At 39.2% G+C, this 19,298-nt stretch overlaps 1 protein-coding gene across 1 annotated transcript in view; it reads right to left on the bottom strand.

Annotated features, from left to right (window-relative positions):
* Positions 1 to 2,838, bottom strand: part of NLRC4 (NLR family CARD domain containing 4) — a gene marked incomplete at both ends in the record, with an annotated part of 34,832 nt that extends 31,994 nt beyond the window's left edge. The window contains one exon of the mRNA XM_079720714.1: positions 2,784 to 2,838. Within this exon, the coding sequence (XP_079576840.1) occupies positions 2,784 to 2,838 (55 nt within the window). The remainder of the gene's footprint in view (positions 1 to 2,783) is intronic.
* Between the last annotated feature and the right edge of the window lie 16,460 nt (positions 2,839 to 19,298).

Below are 19,298 nucleotides of genomic sequence, written 5' to 3'. Positions count from 1 at the left end.
TTTCTGAGATGATAAACATGTTCTATATTTGCTCTGTCCAGTAGTGGAGCCATTAGTCACATATGGCTATTGAGCACTTGAAATGTGGCTAGCGTGACTGTGTGACTGAATTTTAAATTTTATTTAGTTTTTATTTAAATTACTGTGTGACTGAATTTTAAATTTTATTTACTTTTTGTTTATTTAAATTCGCATTAAATAGACACATATAGCTACTTACTAGTAACTGCATTGGATAGCATAGTCTACACCCAGTCATCAAAGTGGAAAGAATTACATTTTGGTCACCACTTAGATCTACTCCATGTTTCTTCACAATTATCTTGACAGATCTCTCTGCTGTCTGACCAGGAGGGTAAGCCCGAGTAGGTGATGGCAGGAGACCAATATTTTTTTCTTTTCAACCATAAAAACCAGAGAGTTTAATGAAAAGGAAGCTTGTATAAAAGAACATTCATGTTCAATAGGCAAAAAGATAGACATATCATTGAAGAAATTAGGGGCAACAAATTGGACTAAGGGGAAAAACCCTTTCAGGTAATATAGGAAATATAAATGTACTTTTTTGATTCTTGAATAAAATCTTAATGTATTACAATATTCTCAGCGTATAAGAAAATTCCAACAGGAGATAATTTCTAGTGGAACAGAGCTGAACTTTCCTTCTTCTGAAGGGACTCAGATTTGAATTGCTGACTTGATGAAAAGATAGATCATGTAATATTCTTCCTGAATGCATCTTCAGGACTGACAAAGAGATCAGAAAGAATAGCGTCTTTATTCAATTACTGTTACAAATAGGAGATGTGTTCTGGAAACACCCACAGAAATAAAAACACAATTAACATAATGAGATGTCATTTTGCACCTACCAATTATTTATATTTTATTTGTGTTATCATTTTTCACATAAATATTGTTTATTGTCTATTTTACCCTTATTCCACCTTCTCCCTGTACCCTCCATTCCTGAACTACACTCGCAAATATACACCATATTGTAAGCACTGTGAGAACAAAAAGCATTCTTTGTTTTGATATTATACCCCCAGGGCCTAGAACTGTGGTTAATTAATTAACGTTTGTTGAATAAATGAATTTGGTACAGATTAAAATGAAAAACCTCACCATGATGAAAAAGTTGTGAGAAAGCATTTACCATTAGAACTATTGGATAGTGCTGCAATGAGCATTGGGGTGATATATGTATACGTATAACTGATTTACCTTGCCGTACAGCAGAAACCAACACAACATTGCAAATCAACTACACTCCAATAAAAATTTTTAAAAAATAAAGTGTTTGGAATAGTAAAAAACAAACAAACAAAAAACCTATTGGATAGTTTGGGCTTATATTCTTAGTCATCTAGGATCACATTCTTGCAAGAGTTAAACATGCAACCTAGACCTTGAACATGGTACCTTTTATTTAATGTTCCTTAAACAAATCAGTATCCCCCAAATTTGTATATTATTTCAGATTTTCCTGAGGTTTTAGGACAATGTATGTGTTTTATCTCACATAAGTCCCAAATTATTTAGAACTGATTACTAATAATAAAACCTTTCAAAGTGTTTGACAATGTACCAGGAAACAGGAAATTCCCAGAAGCCATCTTTCAAACCCAGGATCTAGCCTCCCATGACGTCAGGGGACCAATATTTTAAAACGATCACTCTCTGTGAAAGTCCTAGCTTATCTGTCGTTCTGCCGTTTAACACGGGCCACCATGTTTATAACTGAATTCTCAGAACCACAGAAAAATATTTGATGGGCATTCCATATATCAGTATAACTGATCAGAGGAAGGCATGAATTGATTTTCTGCTCAATATCACCCGTATTTGGAAACACACTCTACAATCACGCAGATTTGATTTCTAGTATACTTACTTGTTCTGAATAAAAGCTTTCCAGCTTTCTATATCTCAATAGACAATATTAGTTCCAAATGGAGAAGTCAAAGATGACTCCAATACTGTCCTCTTCTTTCTGTAAAATGGCTCCTCATTCTGTAAAACTAACAAAACAGAAACTATCAGGACGGCCACCATTGTCACTTTTGTATTTATTTTTTTCCCACACCAAAAAGGACGCACTATACATAATATTTGACATTTTTTTTTCATTTAGTATGTTTTTGAGACCTTTCTATATCAGTTAAGTAGTAAACTGCCTTATTTTAAAAATCAATTTCATTGATGTAAAATTTACATGCAATAAAATACAAGGAGCTTTGACAAATGTACACACCCAAGTCAGTAATACCCCAGTCAAGATTTAGAATATTCCCATCACTGCAGAAAGTTCCCTTGTGCCCCTTTATAATTCATTCCTCCTAGTCCCCATCAAAGTAACCACTGATCGGATTTCTTTAACTATAAATTACTTTTGCCTGTTCTAGAAATTCATGTAAATGGACAAATGTAGGGGGTACTCTTGTGTCTGGCTCCTTTCACTTAGTATCATGCTGTTGAGATTCTCCTTGCTGTTTGCAGGAATTGGTAGTTCAGTCATTTTTAATGGCTGAGCAGTATTCCATTGTAGGAACAGATCAATTTACCTATTAATTCTCCTGTTGATGGACATTTTGTTTGTGTCCAGTTTTTGGCTATCATGAATGAAGCTTCTATCAACATTCCTTTGTGGACATACATTTTCATTTCTATTGGGTGAGAATCTAGAAGTGGAATTTCTAGGTCATATGGTGAGTGTATGTTAATTTTATAGACGGTACCAAATTGTTTTTCAAAGTGGTCATACCATTTTACATGCTTACCAGGAGATAAAATCAACAGTTCCAGTGGTTCCAAATCCTCAGCAGCACTTGGCATTATCCGTCTTTTTAATTTTAGCCATTCTAATGAATGGGTAGTGTTATCTCATTTTGTAATATTAATTTTCATTTCTTGATGACTAGTGATGTTGAGCATCTTTTCATGTACTTTATTGTTCATTCATAAACCTTTTGTGAAGTATCTGTACAAATCTTTTGCCCATTTTACAAATTGGGTTGTCTTTTTATTATTGACTTTCAAGAGTTCTTCATAGATTCTGAATACAAATTTTTTGTCAAATACATGTATTATAAATATTTTTTACTCATCTGTGGTTGTTTTGATTGTGCCTAGGATTTAATTTACAGAGATAACTGAGTGACAAAATGAAGACGTCAATGCCAATGAAAAATGTTTTATTATGATTCGCAAGAGAAGGAGGGCCTGCCGTGCCACACAGGACCACATGGGGCCTCATGGGGAAGTACCAGAGTTGATCCGGAGGCAGAAGGAGCAAAGGAGAAAGCTTAGCCCAGAGCCTCTATACAGTTTTCACAGGAAGGAACAGGTGATGCAGGGTAGGCAAGTTGCGCAAGTTTAGGATTGGATAGTTGGAATAATTTCAGTAGACTCTGGGCTATAAGGGTGGCCTGGGAGTGATTTAGGGCAGGGGAAATATTGGCTTGATGTGTGAGAGTTTGATAAAGTTGGTGGTTGAAGATACGGTTTTTGGATTCATTTTTTTGCATATGAAAGGCACACTCACAGGCAAGTTTTTTGCTATCCCTAGGAATTAGCTAGCCTTGGTATGGGCAGTCTCTTTTGGCCAGCAAAGCCCCCAAGGTATCAAAGCATCATAAAATATAGAAAATAAAAAACATGATTAATACAATGGTTTGCCTTTTGTTCTTTGCGTCTTTTGAAAAGCAAAACATTTTTATTTTTATGAAGCTCAACTTATTAATTTTTTCTTCTTTGATTCATGCTATTTGTGTCCTCTTGACAAAATCATTGTTACCCTGGGCCACAAAGATTTTCACCTAAGTTTTCTTTTAGAGGTTTTATAATATTAGCTTTTACATTTAGGTCATTGATCCATTTTGAGATAATTTTTTGTTTATGATGTGAGATAAGGAGTTGAGGTTCACTTTTTTCCCATAGGGATGTACAGTTTTTCCACCATGATTGGTTGAAAAGAATATGTTTTACCCACTGAACTTGTGAACTTGTGAACATATTTCTGGACTCTATTCTGTTCCACTGATTTATGCCTGTCCTTATGCCAGTATCACACTGTCTTGATTACCGTATCCTTATAATAAGCCTTGAAATAGAGTAGTGTAAATCCTTCAGTTTTGTTCTTTTTGAGAATTGTTTGCATTCCCATATAAATTTTATTTTATTTTTATTTAACTTAATTTAATTTTATTTATTTTTGGCCATACCACACAGCTTGTGGGATTTTAGTTCCCTGACCAGGGATTGAACCCCAGCCCTCAGCAGTGAAAGCACAGAGTTCTAACCACTGGACCGCCAGGAAATTCCCTTTATTTAATTTAATTAATTAATTAATTAATTAATTTTTTAGCATGACATATTAGGGCAGTTTATTACACAGCAAAAGCAACCAGCACAATGAACAACAGGAAATGGTGGCAAACATTAATATTGATGCAGCTTCTAAATCACATAAGCCCTAGAATCGAACCTCCTGCTTTCCGAGGTATGAATGCCACGGAGTGTCACAGTTCAACCCTTCTGCCTACATTTAGAGTTCTCTCTCCTCAGAGCTGGTGTATTTCAATTCTCTGCTAGGTTTCCTGTCTAACTTCTAGATCAAGAAAGTTTGAATAAACTTTAGATAAACACTTAAAATTATTTCCTGGAAGTTCACCAAACTGAACATGTGAATCCTCCCCAGTCTGCACAATTGAAAACAAGTTATATAATTTCTGTTTCTCAGGGCAGTAGGGCTGTGCAAGACACAGAACACTGGGACTGCTGCCTGTCCTCTGGAATCACATTTTATTTATTTTTAAAATATTTTAATTTTATTGGAGTATAGTTGATTTACAATGTTGTGTTAATTTCAGGTGTACAGCTAAGTGATTTAGTTTTACATGTACATATATTCATTCTTTTTTAGATTCTTTTCTCTTATAGCTTATCACAGAATACTAAGTAGAGTTCCCTGTGCTATACAGTGGGTCCTTGTTGGTTATCTGTCTTATATATAGTAGTGTGTGTGTGTACATCCCATGCTCCTGGTTTATCCTTCCCCTACAACGTTTCCCCTTTGGTAACCATAAGTTTGTTTCTGATATCTGTAAGTCAGTTTCTGTTTTGTAAATAAGTTAATCTGTATCTTTTTTAAAAAATTAGAGAACGGACATGTGGACACGGCGGGGAAAGGGGAGGGTGGGACGAATTGGGAGATTAGGATTGACATATATACACTACCATGTGTAAAATAGCTAGCGGGAACATTCTATAAAGCACAGGAAGCTCAACTCGGTGCTCTGTGACTTCCTAGATGGGTGGGATGGGGGTGGGGAGGGAGGTCCACGAGGGAGGGGATATAGGTATACATATAGCTGATTCACTTCATTGTACAGCAGAAACTAACACAACATTGTAAAGCAATTATACTCCAATAAAAAAAAATTAGATTCCACATATGAGTGATATCATACGATGTTTGTCTTTCTCTGTCTGACTTACTTCATTTACTATGATAACCTCTAGATCCATCCATGTTGCTGTAAATGGCATTATTTCATTCTTTTTTATGGTGGGGTAATATTCCATTGTATATAAGTACCACATCTTCTTTATCCATTCCTCTGTCGATGGACATTTACATATAAATTTTAAAATTAGTTTATTAATTTCTGTTTTTAATTTTATTTTTTTATTTTTATTTTTTGAGGTAGAAGGGCCTCTCACTGTTGTGGCCTCTCCCGTTGCGGAGCACAGGCTCCGGACGCGCAGGCTCAGCGGCCATGGCTCACGGGCCCAGCCGCTCCGCGGCATGTGGGATCTTCCCAGACCGGGGCACGAACCCGTGTCCCCTGCATCGGCAGGCGGACTCTCAACCACTGCGCCACCAGGGAAGCCCTAATTTCTGTTTTTAAAAGAAGATTTTTTGCCTTCTGCTTTCTGGCCGGGCATGTAAAGAAGTCATTACTCCATCCTAATGTCAAGTTAAAAGCTGAATAAACTGAACATGAACAACTCTTCTTAGATCTATCAGAGAATTGAGGTAGGGCAAACCGCTACCGCAAAATTGAAGACACAGTCAGGCAGATACAGAATTGCAAACTTACTGGAGCAGAAACCCATGAGGAGCAGAAACCTCAGAGGATCTCATAACCAGGTAGGAAACCCTAAACTGTAATTGATGAATTTCTAGAGGATCAGTGTAGACAAGTCTGTGAGTTAAAAACTCCAAGAGGATCCAGTCTTAGCAAAGTCCCTATGCTTTTGTGAGTTTTACCTCCAGGAGCACTACCAGGTTCTTATAGTGTAGATCAGAGAAAAATCTCTTGCTTCCAGTAAAGGGAGGGGAAAAGTAGCCATTTTGAATTATGCCCAGAGCATTCTATTCTTCCTAAAAAGTCCTGCCCTCAACATCAATTATTTTACCAGAGCCTCACCTACTGAGATATTAACAGAGCTTAGCTGACCTGGGGGAAGGGAAATACCCAGCTCCAGCCTCCTCTAGGAGGAGGAATATTTTATTTATTTATTTTACTACAGAGACATTTAAGAGCCATTACAATCAATACCAAAGAAACAAGAGCATGGACACTATTTCAAGTTCTGGAACATAATGTGAAATAGAATATTTATGAATTTCTGCTAAACCTACTATCATGTTTAAGACTTTCAATAAGATTTTTTTTCTGTTGCTTCATGTGAAAAAATCTTTTTTTAACATCTTTATTGGAGTATAATTGCTTTACAATGGTGTGTTAGTTTCTGCTTTATAACAAACGGAATCAGTCATACATATACATCTGTTCCCCCATCCCTTCCCTCTTGCGTCTCCCTCCCTCCCACCCTCCCTATCCCACCCCTTTAGGTGGTCACAAAGCACCAAGCTGATCTCCCTGTGCTATGCGGCTGCTTCCCACTAGCTATCTATTTTACGTTTGGTAGTGTATATATGTCCATGCCACTCTCTCGCTTTGTCACAGCTTACCCTTGCCCCTCCCCATATCCTCAAGTCCATTCTCTAGTAGGTCTGTGTCTTTATTCCCCTCTTACCCCTAGGTTCTTCATGACCATTTTTTTCCCCTTAGACTCCATATATATGTGTTAGAATAAGGTATTTGTTTTTCTCTTTCTGACTTACTTCACTCTGTATGACAGACTCTAGGTCCATCCACCTCACTACAAATAACTCAATTTCATTTCTTTTTATGGCTGAATAATATTCCATTCAACCTAAGTGAAAAAAACTTTTTGAAATTAAAATTTTAAAGAAGTGTTCTTCATTCAACTATGATCAAAGATATATTAACAATTCTGGCAAGACTCCATTGAACACAAATACACAAAATGATCAATTTGCTAAAGTCATTGACAAAGGTACAGAAGGTAAGGTTTGAGAAGGGATTTTATTATTCATTACTATCCTGGACTGATATGTCGATATAGGTTTTTCCTTTTTTTGTACCTCAATATTTACTCCGTTTGTATGTTTTTACTGCCACGATTACATACACAAAATTCAATAAAAGAAAATTGTCACTACTAAAACAACAACAGGATTAAAAAATGGGCAAAGAACTTGAATAGACATTTCTTCAAAGAAGATATACAAATGGCCAAAAAGCATATGAAAAGATGCTCAACATCACTAATCACTAGGGAAATGCAAATCAAAACCATAATGAGATACCACTTGAACCTATTAGAACTGCTACTATTAAAAATGAAAACAAAAACAGAAAATAACAAGTGTTGGTAAGGATATGGAGAAATTGGAACCCTTGTGCACTTTGGTAGGAATGTAAAATGGTGCAGCTGTAATGGAAAACAGTATGGTGGTTCTTCAGAAAATTAAAAATAGAATCACTATATGATCTAGCAATTCCACTGGGTATATATCCAAAAAAAAATGAAAGCAAGGTCTCATTGAAAGTTGTACACCCATATTCATAGCAATATTATATTATGATAGCCAAGAGACAGAAGCAACCCATGTGTTAATTGATGGATGAATGGATAAAATGTGGTATAAACACAAAATGGAATATTATTGAGCCTTAAAAAGGAAGGAAATCCTCCAGCAATCCCACTCCTGGGCATATATCCAGAGAAAATGCTAATTTGAAAAGATACGTGCACCCCAGTGTTCACAGCAGCACTATTCACAATAGCCAAGACATGGAAGTGAACTAAACGTCCATTGACAGATGAATGGATAAAGAAGATGTGGTACATATATAAAATGGAATATTACTCAGACATAAAAAAGAATGAAATAATGCCATTTGCAGCAACATGGATGGACCTAAAGATTATCCTGTTGCAAGGAAAGGAAGGCAATCCTGTCACAAGTGGCAGTATGGATGAAACTTGAGGACATGATGCTAAGTGAAATAAACTAGTCATAAAAAGATGAAAACTGTATGCTTTAACTTATGTGAAATATCTAGAGTAGCCAAATTCATAGAAACGGAAAGTAGAATGGTAGTTGCCAGGGCCTGTGGGGGGGGAATGGAGAATTGTTGCTTAACAGATACAGTTTCAATTTTGCAATACACAAAAGTTCTGGAGATTGTACAACAGTGTGAATATACATAACCGCTACTGAACTGTACACTTAAAAATGATTAAAATGGGGGAGTTTCCTGGCGGTTCAGTGGTTAAGACTCCACGCTTCCACAGCAGAGGGCACGGGTTTAGGGAACTAAGATCCTGCAAGCCGTGTGGCAGAGCCAAAAAAATAAACAAATAAGTAAAATAAAATCCAATGTCTAATTTTTAAAAAATGGTTAAGATGGTAAATTTCATGTTACATGTGTTTTACCACATTAAATTAATTGTCACTGTCTGAGTTTCCTTTTTGGCCATTACTATCATTAATCTTGTTGTATGACTATTATTGAAAATTAAATTATATGAAGGAGGGAGGTGTACAAAATGATTTGTTTAAATGTCAAATATGCTAGGTACACCCAGCTAAGATACAAATAGTCATGCTCTTAGGGCCAAACTTTTCATCACTGGACAAATAAATGAGATTAAAATGGAACTTAGATGGCTAATGGATGGGGCACCAAAGAACTGGGCCCCAGTGTCTCTGTGTAAGGAGCCAGAGGATCTGAGGCCTTCAGAGATGAGAGAAGGAAGAAAAGCTGTCAAAGGAAGAAAGAGTTTCTTTGAGGGCAGTTTTTCAAACTAGTGAACTCATTAGCAGGTCATGATATCAATTGAAGTGTGTTACAATTTGAATAATTTAAAAAATGAAATAGAATTAAAACTATCAGAATGTACTGTATTTTTTCAGGAAAGTTTCATTTCAGTGATTTGTATATCCTGGTACTGGGTAGTGATGTCTTACTTCTTATTGTGAGTTGAAGTCAGTAAAAGTTTGAAGGTCAGTGTTGTAGGGGGGATCCCATGGAGGGATTCAATTCTGCCTGTAAGAGGTGACTTTTGAATTGTTCTTAAAGGAAACCAAAGTTCACCAGGCAGTAAAGGGGAAAGGCTATTTCTTGGCAGAGGAAGCAGCATAGGGAAGGAGCCATGGGGGAAAGAGCCTGAAAACACGGATTGAGACAACTCATGAGTGTGAGCAAGGGCCTATTTTCATGCCAGGACTGAGTTCAAATTCCAGCTCTAGCCCTGACAGGCTGGGAGTCCTCAACCAAGGGATAGTGACCGGCACACAGAAAGGATAGCAGCTACTGTAGTTTCTTCCCTCCCTTCCTAGACACCTCCCAGAAAAAAAGGGTGGGTCTGGGAGGAATCAGTCCTCCACTGACTAGGTTAGAGTTTAAGTGAGAACAGAAAAAAGAGGAAGAAGATAGAGGAAGGGGCCAAGAAGTTTTTTATATTCACATGTAAAGAGAATAAACTAGTCCCAGAGTTAGCCATCCAGTCACTTCGTCCACTAAAATGATTAACTAAAACTTTACGTGGATCATCAGGCAGGAATCTCAGCTGATTCTGAAGATGCTAAAAATTCATATTCAGTTGGGATACTGAATAGTCTTCCTACCCACAGAGAAATCTGTGACTAGATCAGGAAACCTACTCAGAGATAGTCAACTACTTATTTGTTGCTCTCAAGAAGAAAATCTGCCTGTAGTCCGAAGCTCGGGTCGTCTATTCTGTTACCCATTGGCATAAAGAATAAGGCTCTGACCAGTTTGCTCCCCTGGACCCTGGCTATTGCTCTGAACACCCCCCAGGTCCCACCCTTAAGCAAGATGTCCAGAGAATAACTGAATTACATGGAAGAAGTCCTTTTCCTATATTTGTGCTTTGGTAAATAATATTTAGAACTAATTCTAAAAATGGATATTTTCTTCAACATGGTTACATGAGCTCCTTAGAGAACTGAATTTACTCAGGACCCATAAACCCACGTCTATGGAGCCATGCCTACAACTTATGGATGAAATGAGAGAAAAGTTATATATAATGGGAGCAGAGAGGCAGCACACAGAAGTGGAAAATGTGTGTGAGCTTTGGCATTGCAGTCCTGAATTCAAATCCTCACTGCAGCTTATTAGATGGGTACCTTTACCTTTCTGAGTCTTGATCTCTTTATCTGAAACACTGACATGGATAATATCCACCTCCTAGGACTGTTATGAAGATTAAACAGGAGAGCAGTTGGGACAGCGATGGTCAGTGGGTGTTATCTGCCTCCCTTTCTAGTAAAAAGGCTCTAGTCTAGAATGCTCTTAGATCTCCAATAGATTCCAGCAATCTCACATATTATTGTTACTGTTAATATTATTGGCTGAATTGTGTTCCCCCCGAAATCCATATATTGAAGCCCTAACCCCCAATAGCTCAGAATGTGACTGTACCTAAAGATGGGGGCCTTTAAAGATGTAATTAAGTTAAATGAGGCCTTTAGGATGGGCCCTAATCCAATCTGCTTGGTCTCCTTATAAGAAGAGTAGATTTGGACACATGGAGAGAGACCCCAGAGATGCACGCCTTGAGGAGAGATCATGGGAGGACACAGGGGGCAGGCGGCTGTCTTCAAGCTAAGGAGAGCGGCCTCAGGAGAAGCCAAACCTGCCAACACTCTGACCTTGGACTTCTGGCCTCCAGAACTGTGAGGAAATAACTTTCTGTTGTTTAAGCCACCCGGTCTGTGGTATTTTATTATGGCAGCCTGAGCAGACTAACACAATTAGTATTATAGAAGGGCACTGAACTGTTAAGAGAACAGTGACAGGAGACGAGGTTCTATCCTAATTCTGTAGACAATTAGCTGCGTGACCTACAGCAAGTCACTTGACTTCTCTCTACATTTTCCACCTCTCTCCTCCAGGGTTGTAAGGAGTAACTGAGATAAAGTCTGTAAAGACCCTATCAATAATAGGTGTCCTGTAAGCAGCGGTTCCCGTCACTGCTCTGTCCAGATATCAGGTTTCTTGCAATTCAGGGGAGCGCATGGACTGAGCAGTGCCCCTAGGGCTTTTCAGCTCTGACCTCCTGCAACTCTAATAGCAGTCTCACGAACAACAGTAGGTTTCATTCTGTAAAGCCAAGAAGTGTTTTCAAAGTCCTTTCCCTCACAGTAAATACAAATGCATCCCTCTGACTTAACATGCATTTAAACATCAATTCTGAAGAACCCGATGAAACTCCAACAGACCAGACTCACCACCCCTAAAAGTCTCCCTGCAAGCAAGTCCAGCCAGCCATGCAAAACTGCATTCTTCAGTGTTAGGCTTTCATACCCACCAGACACAAACTTTAAAACCAAATTTTAACATTAGATTCCAAAACTTACTTAAAACCCCATTCTCTCTCCCCACGGTGCCTGGTTGAACAATCCAGTTGCCCTCTTCTTGGTGGATCAAAAGACACTTTTAAAATAAAGTTTCTTTTCATTTGCTTTCTGTTTCACACCAAAGTCTGGTGTTCCTGTAGATCTGACGTCTCATTCTGTGGCAGAGGATTGTAAGAAAACGGCAAACACTGACAAGTTCTTCTTTTTTTTTTTTCAAAGCATAGTAAGAATGGTTTGGACACAGTTTGAACTGTGTTCAAAAGGGATCAAAAAGGGAAGATGAGTGTAAGTACAAGGAGCCAGGGAAAGAAGTGAAACGAGCTTAAAGATGCAAAAGCTGGAAATTCACAACAAGAAAGGAATTACTCATTTGTTCCCTGTTTATTCACAACATATGAATCCTACTGCTGTTAGTTTATTATTCTATAGCTTAAAATGAAAACAAAGTGTTTTGAACACTTAGTGTGAGTTAATTTTTGTCATTAACTGAGAGAGAAAAAGGAAGAAATGAAATAAGCTGGTTTGGTTAAAGTTTATTGCAAAGCAGCCAAAGTCATGCTTATCAGCTGTACCTCGGGTCCCGGGAGACTTCTAGCAAATGCATACTCTTAGTCACCAGGGTCCTCGGCAAGGTGAGCACAGAGCAAATGGACCACCACTATCAGTCCACCCAAGTGACAGTGCTCAGGGCATCCTCCTGACTATGAAGAGCCACAGGCTCCCACATGCACGCACACATTCAGAGCTTGTGGTCACAAACTCCAGGAACCAGTTCACACTCGGCTCCCAGAATGGAGAAATCTCCCAGGAGTTCTCTTGAGAATGACATTCTTGCATACATTTTCCCCATCTTTGCACAATCTATCACAAACTTTTTATGTTACAAAACTTCTTATCTCAAAAAGAGCATTCTGACATTAACTTACCTGACATAGAGGGATACCTAAGTTTTACCCTAAATAAATTTCTACATTCTGGGTTTTCTATGGGAGTAACAACAGTGTTTCCCAACTTGTGAGGTGGGCATCTCTGAAGTGAGATCAAGGGCTGTGCCATCAGTTCGATATATGAAATTTTAGTGAAACCTATATGTAAATGTGTGTTCACAGAGAAAAAACTGTAAAGATAGGCACCAACAATATAAATACTACTTATCTTTGGGGAGTAATTTCAAATTTTTTTCTTTTGTTTATCTATATATTCTGATTTTCTATAACGAACACCTATTACTTTTGTAATAACAAATGATGTAAAACAGGATAGAAAGGGGAAGTGTAGAAATGTGGTTGTAGTCTCCACACAAATATATCAAGTCTTAATCCCTGGAATCTGTAAATATTGTATCTTTATAGACGTGATTAAACTAAGGGTCTTGAGATGGGGAGATAATCCTAGATTATCTGGGTAAGCACTAAGTGCAGTCAAAAGTGTCCACATAAAAGAGAGGCAGAAGGAGATTTGAAAGAGATAGAAAAGGAGAAGACAATGTGACCATGGAGGCAGAGATTGGAGTGGCTGTGAGTCAAGGAATAGGGGCAGCCACCTGAAGCTAGAAGAGGCAAAGGATTCTCCTCTTGAGCCTCCAGAGGGAGTATGGTCCTGCTTACAACTTGATTTCAGCCCAGTGATGCTGATTTTGGACATCTGGCCTCCAGAGGTGAGAGAATAAATTTCTGTTGTTTTAAGCCATCCAGTGTATGGTATTTTGTTACAGCAGCTGCAGGAGACTAATGCTGTAGAATATCATGGTAAAAGTGGCAAAATTATATTCACATTCATTCATGCACATCCTCCATGTGGCCCCATCACTTTCCTTTGCAAATGGATTTGCAGTCAGGTGTTTTCAATGAATTTAGAATGGATAACGTACTAGAAATCTTGGCATCTTGAAGAAGTTCCAAGAGCTATGTCCCTTGCCTTTTGCTTTTCCTCCTAGACTCTTCCCACCCTTTACTCTCCTGGGAGTGTGGCAAAGTGGAAATGCCTAGGGCTCTGGAGCCAAAAGACCTGAGTTCAAGTGTGGGTTTCAAGTGTGAGTTTCATCTTGTTTCTAAAAGAAGTCACTTAAGCTTCTTAGCAGTAAAATGGTGGCTTAAGCTTCTTAGCAGTAAAACAATCCCCAGCTTGCTCCAGGATTGTTTGAACATCATCTGAGCTACTGTATCTGAAAGTACCACCTGAGTGCTATTTGGTGGCTTTAAGCATTTATAGATACTCGTGCTTTTCACTCTCAATTTAATGGGGAGGGAGGGGAAAAGTCACAATACTTTTCTCCCTGGGGGCCTGTAACTCCTAACTCTAATAATTGTTCTAGAATTTTGCTAGCCTTCTGCCCAAAGAGTCAGTGGCAGGGGAAGCTATTGGGCCAATTCATTTTTGGCAACTTCCTAGTATGCCTTAATAAGGAGGGTGAAACCTTCTTGAGTAACTTCCTTTAGGAAGTAGGGGTATATCATATCTATTATTCTCAGCTTTATATATATATATATATATATAAAATATATATATATATATATATATATATTTTTTTTTTTTTTTTTTTTTTGCGGTACGCGGTCCTCTCACCATTGTGGCCTCTCCCGTTGCGGAGCACAGGCTCCGGACCCGGATGCGCAGGCTCAGCGGCCATGGCTCACGGGCCCAGGCACTCCACAGCATGTGGGATCCTCCCGAACCGGGGCACGAACCCACGTCCCCTGCATCGGCAGGCGGACTCTCAACCACTGCGCCACCAGGGAAGCCCAATATATTTTTTAAAAAATCTATAATTCCCCATCCTCACTCCTTACAGTTGGCCTGTCTAATAATTCAGATACACTAATATAAGAGAGGCTTTAGTAAGAGAAACTGAATGTGGGAGGACAGATTGTTGATTTTCAAGGTGACTGAAATCCTGTCCTAAAATTAACATTTGAAATAGCTGGAGATATTTGTCAAGAAGAAAAAAAAACTTTAAAGAGTTTCAATAGCTGTGTTCAGATGTCTGCAGGGGCGTGGCATAGGGAAGAAGGAGCAGGTTTCAGATGCTTATGACAAATAAATGTTATTTACAAGGAATCAGTATTTCATTCAAAATGCCAAAGACTCCCAAAGATAAAATGCACTGCTTTAGGGTAACTGGTCATGCTTTTTGCTCTCCTTGAATTTTAAAACACCCTTCCAATAATTGGGGAGTTTCCCAAATTATGAAACCCACATTCCCAAAGCAGAAGCCAAAAACCCTTTTTCACAGCGTCCCTTGAAGTTAGTGCATACTTACCCCCAGGGTTCTGCCAATTGGAAGCCGATATGAGACTGCACTTGGAGCCAACGTGAAAGCCATCCTGGTGAAATAGCGAAGAGATATCCAGCTTGTGGAAGCAGTAGCACAGTTGCTCCAGCTCTGGTGTCCTGCAGAGCCTGTGTCCAATGGCAGAGACAGTAGGGTTGCCAAGTGAGCAATCTAGCCCTGAAATCACTTGTTCTTGCTTGCACAACCTCCCAGTCCTGGTTCTCTGGATCCTCCTGAAGATTCTGTGATTTACCTGACATCCTCGATAAAGTTCTTTCCTGCTTAAACCCACTGAAATGGGTTCTGTTGTACCTTTTCACATTGAGTATTGTCTTAGCAGCTAATTGGCATGAATTCTTTGGGAGGTTAGTATTTGCTTTATGTGGGAAGTTGAATTAGTTCTGATCTCTATCAAATTTAAGATTCTCTGAATAAGAGTGGTAAGGGGATGGCAAGTAGGAATCTGGGTAAGTAAATTTGATTAGTGTCCTATAAAAAATTTGTGATTACTTCTCCACCACAGGTGATTTAAAAATTTAAGCAAGAGTATACAGAAGACTGTTAGGCCAAGGCTTAACTAATATTCCACCATTAGTCATATAATAATTCCTTTAGGTAAAGCACAAACCAATCAGTCCATTTTTACAATGGAAATATTTTGGAATGAGTCTATGATGATTCTACTGCCTTTGATTTAGTGTATGAATTTCACAGTTATAAACTCAGGTGTGAAAATATGCAAACTTTATTTCTCTATAAATCAAGCTGCTGTCTGATATAACCTCCATTTAAGTTGATGGGAGAATTCTAATCTACTCATTTTGAGGTCAGTTTCTCCAGTTCAATGAGCCCTCAGTCTATCCAGGTCTATAGTTTAGTCATATTCCAACTTAAAACTCCTCTTGACTTTTTCTTTTCCCTCTCTCCTTCCTGGGATGTAGTCTAAGTTCTGCCTCTACCAGCAATAAGGGGGATCAGAATCCTCTCCTCAGCTCAGTTCCTATGATGGAACTTGTTGCTGGTATATTCATCCTGAGTGTTACACTTGGCTCGGGTGGTGTGTAATTTCTATTTCCCAATGTGGATCCCATCTGGTTGCCCGCTGCCAGGAGACTGCTAAGATATGTCTCCTTCCTCCGCTTGCTCCAAGTCAGCAGTTTACATCTCAGCCTTTGAATGCATGTTTTCCACCCCTGCCTTACACACTGGCTCTCTCTCTGCTTCTTCCATCTCCTCACAGAAGATTGGGAATTTCAGACTTCCTGAATGCTACAGGAAGGCCTCCGGAAGCTAGGGAGTAGGGTCATCCCCCTCCCAACCACGGATGCTCTAGATATCTGGGTCAGTGGACTCAGGACTATTGACTGAGAAAGGTCTTGAGAGAAAAAATTATCAGGGCTTGCTGGTTAGTATCTAAAATAATTCATCCACCACATTTTATTGAGGATGGTCCTGGATTAAGCTATTTAAGTTTGAAAAGTGAACATACCATTTTCTAGTTTTTAAAAAGCTGATTCTGCAAAAGCATTTTTGTATGTAATTAATGAGATAATTACCTCTTGGCTCAATGAAGAAAATACAGCAAGCGCTGAATGGGATATATTTCTATACCATTTGAAACTAATTAAACTGCTTTTATCTTTATAAAATATTTTTTAATTAAAAAAGTAATACATATTAATTTCAGAAAATTTGGAGAACATAGAAAAGCTTAATATAGAAAAGCACAGAAGCCACCCACGATAATAATCACTTGTGACACTTTGAGATGTTATCCTTTCAGTTATATTTTTTATATTTCTGTATCTATATAATATTGGCAGCATATGCAAATTGAGATCATGAGCAGATCAAAGTGAAAGTGAGAAAACAGATTTTTTTTCACTTCATAAAGAATTTTGAGACTTTTTCCCCCATATCATGAAATAACTCTAAAAGATGATTCTCAGTGTATCATTTCATTAAATGGCTATCCCAAAATTTATTTACTCATTCTCATGGACATTTAAATTGTATCCAGTTTTGGACTTCCCTGGTGGTGCAGTGGTTAAGAATCCGCCTGCCAATGCAGGGGACACTGGTTCGAGCCCTGGTCCGGGAAGATCCCACATGCTGCAGAGCAACTAAGCCCGTGCGCCACAGCTACCGAGCCTGCACTCTAGAGCCCGCGAGCCACAACTACTGAAGCCCACGCGCCTAGAGCCGGTGCTCTGCAACAAGAGAAGCCACCCCAATGAGAAGCCTGCACACGCAACAAAGAGTAGCCCCCACTCGCCGCAACTAGAGAAAACCTGCGCGCAGCAACGAAGAACCAACGCAGCCAAAAATAAATTTATGTTAAAAAAAAAAACAGTCTCTGCTTCCCAAACCAAAACATCCACTACTGTGGACAGTTTAAGTAATTATTGTAACAAGGATATCTGATATGTCACTCCTTTGCTCTAATTCCTTTAATGGTTCCCCCAACACTTCCATAAAAATATTTTTTAATCCTTTGAATAGCATGCAAGATTGTTCATGATTTCTTCTTTACCTATTCATGCAGTCTCATCTGTAGCCATTCTCTCCCACGTAAACTAAGGTCCAAGTAAACTAAATGACTTCCAGTTTCCCAAGTCCATTAAATGATCTTTGGAATGTTATGACCCAGGCTGCCAGCCCCCCACACCTCTTTGGCTGAAAATTTTTACTCATCTTTTAAGTACCAAGTTAATTGTTACCTCCTGTGAGAATTTTTTTCAATATTCCCTTTTACACTTTAATGGCCATGCTTTCCCATTGCTCTACCGCTGATCTATCATTTATTTCCCCAAGGCTGTCCTCATAATATACCCTCGGGCTTCCCTGGTGGTGCAGTGGTTAAGAATCTGCCTGCCAATGCAGAGGACATGGGTTCAAGCCCTGATCCGGGAAGATCCCACATACCGCGGAGCAACTAAGCCCGTGAGCCACAACTACTGAGCCGGCGTGCCTAGAGCCCATGCTGAACAACAAGAGAAGCCACTGCAGTGAGAAACCCCTGCTCCCGCAACTATAGAAAGCCCGAGGGCAGCAACGAGATCCAACACAGCCAAAATAAATAAATAAAATTTATTTTAAAAAATAATAATAATAATAATAATAATAATATACCCTCAAACTCTCCCTCTCCAAATTGGAAGTCACATTAATGTAGCTTGGATATTAAAATTAAGTATATCTATTTAAAGACTTCAAAAATTAGATGGACTTGTAAGTTTATCAGCAGACAGGACCTTGTAGTGAAAACAGCACTGGGGACTTCCCTGGTGACGCAGTGGTTAAGAATCCTCCTGCCAATGCAGGGGACACAGGTTCGAGCCCTCGTCCAGGAAGATCCCACATGCCGCGGAGAAACGAAGCCCGTGAGCCACAACTACTGAGCCCATGTGCTGCAACTACTGAGCCTGCGTGCCTAGAGCCCGTGTTCCGCAACAAGAGAAGCCACCCGATGAGAAGTCCCCGCACCACAACGAAGAGGAGTCCCGGCTCGCCACAACTAGAGAAAGCCCGCACTCAGCAACGAAGACCAAACACAGCCAAAAATAAATAAGTTTATAAAAAGAAAGAAAGAAAGAAAAGAGCATTGGACTAGAATTCAGAAGATTTAGGTACTTCTGTTCCTTCTTTACCTCTTCTGGCCTCAATTACCTCTCTCATAAAGGAATGTGGCTAGACTACAGCCCTAGTCTTTGGGTGGCAATTTACAGTTAATCTTCTTTGTTATTAGTATCCAATCCAGCCCCCTTCATTTCACAGGTGAGGAAACTGAGTCTCAGAGACGATACATAATTTAAGTCAAGATACTATACAATGAATTAATGACTAAGGTAAACGGAATCTTGGGATCTTGGACCGGTGCGGACCAATGCTGACCTCTAAAAACATTCCCGGTTCTAAAATTCTTTAACCCGCCCAGTTAACAAGAGCAGAGGAAATAAAGAAAAGCCAGAAGAGAACAAACTTAACGGAAACAAAAAACAGTGGGAAGCTCGAGCTTTCCACAAATTACAAGTGAACTTCCTGTCCTGGGTAAACTTCCGGAATCAACAACAGGGAGAGCCAATCAGAACCTTTCTCCGGGAGCCAATGGGCGAGCACATTACAAAGAGCCAATCGCAGCGACGCTGTCACTGTTATGGTCCTGTCAGGGCGCCGGTGTTGTGGTTTCTGGGCGGCAGCCACCGAGAGGACTTTGGTGGGGGATCCTCAGGGGCAGCCCCTCGGCCAGCTGCG

This window comes from Hyperoodon ampullatus (genome assembly GCF_949752795.1).
Source record: "Hyperoodon ampullatus genome assembly, chromosome: 15".
Lineage (NCBI taxonomy): Eukaryota > Metazoa > Chordata > Mammalia > Artiodactyla > Ziphiidae > Hyperoodon > Hyperoodon ampullatus.
This window is presented reverse-complemented; position numbering and strand designations above follow the sequence as displayed.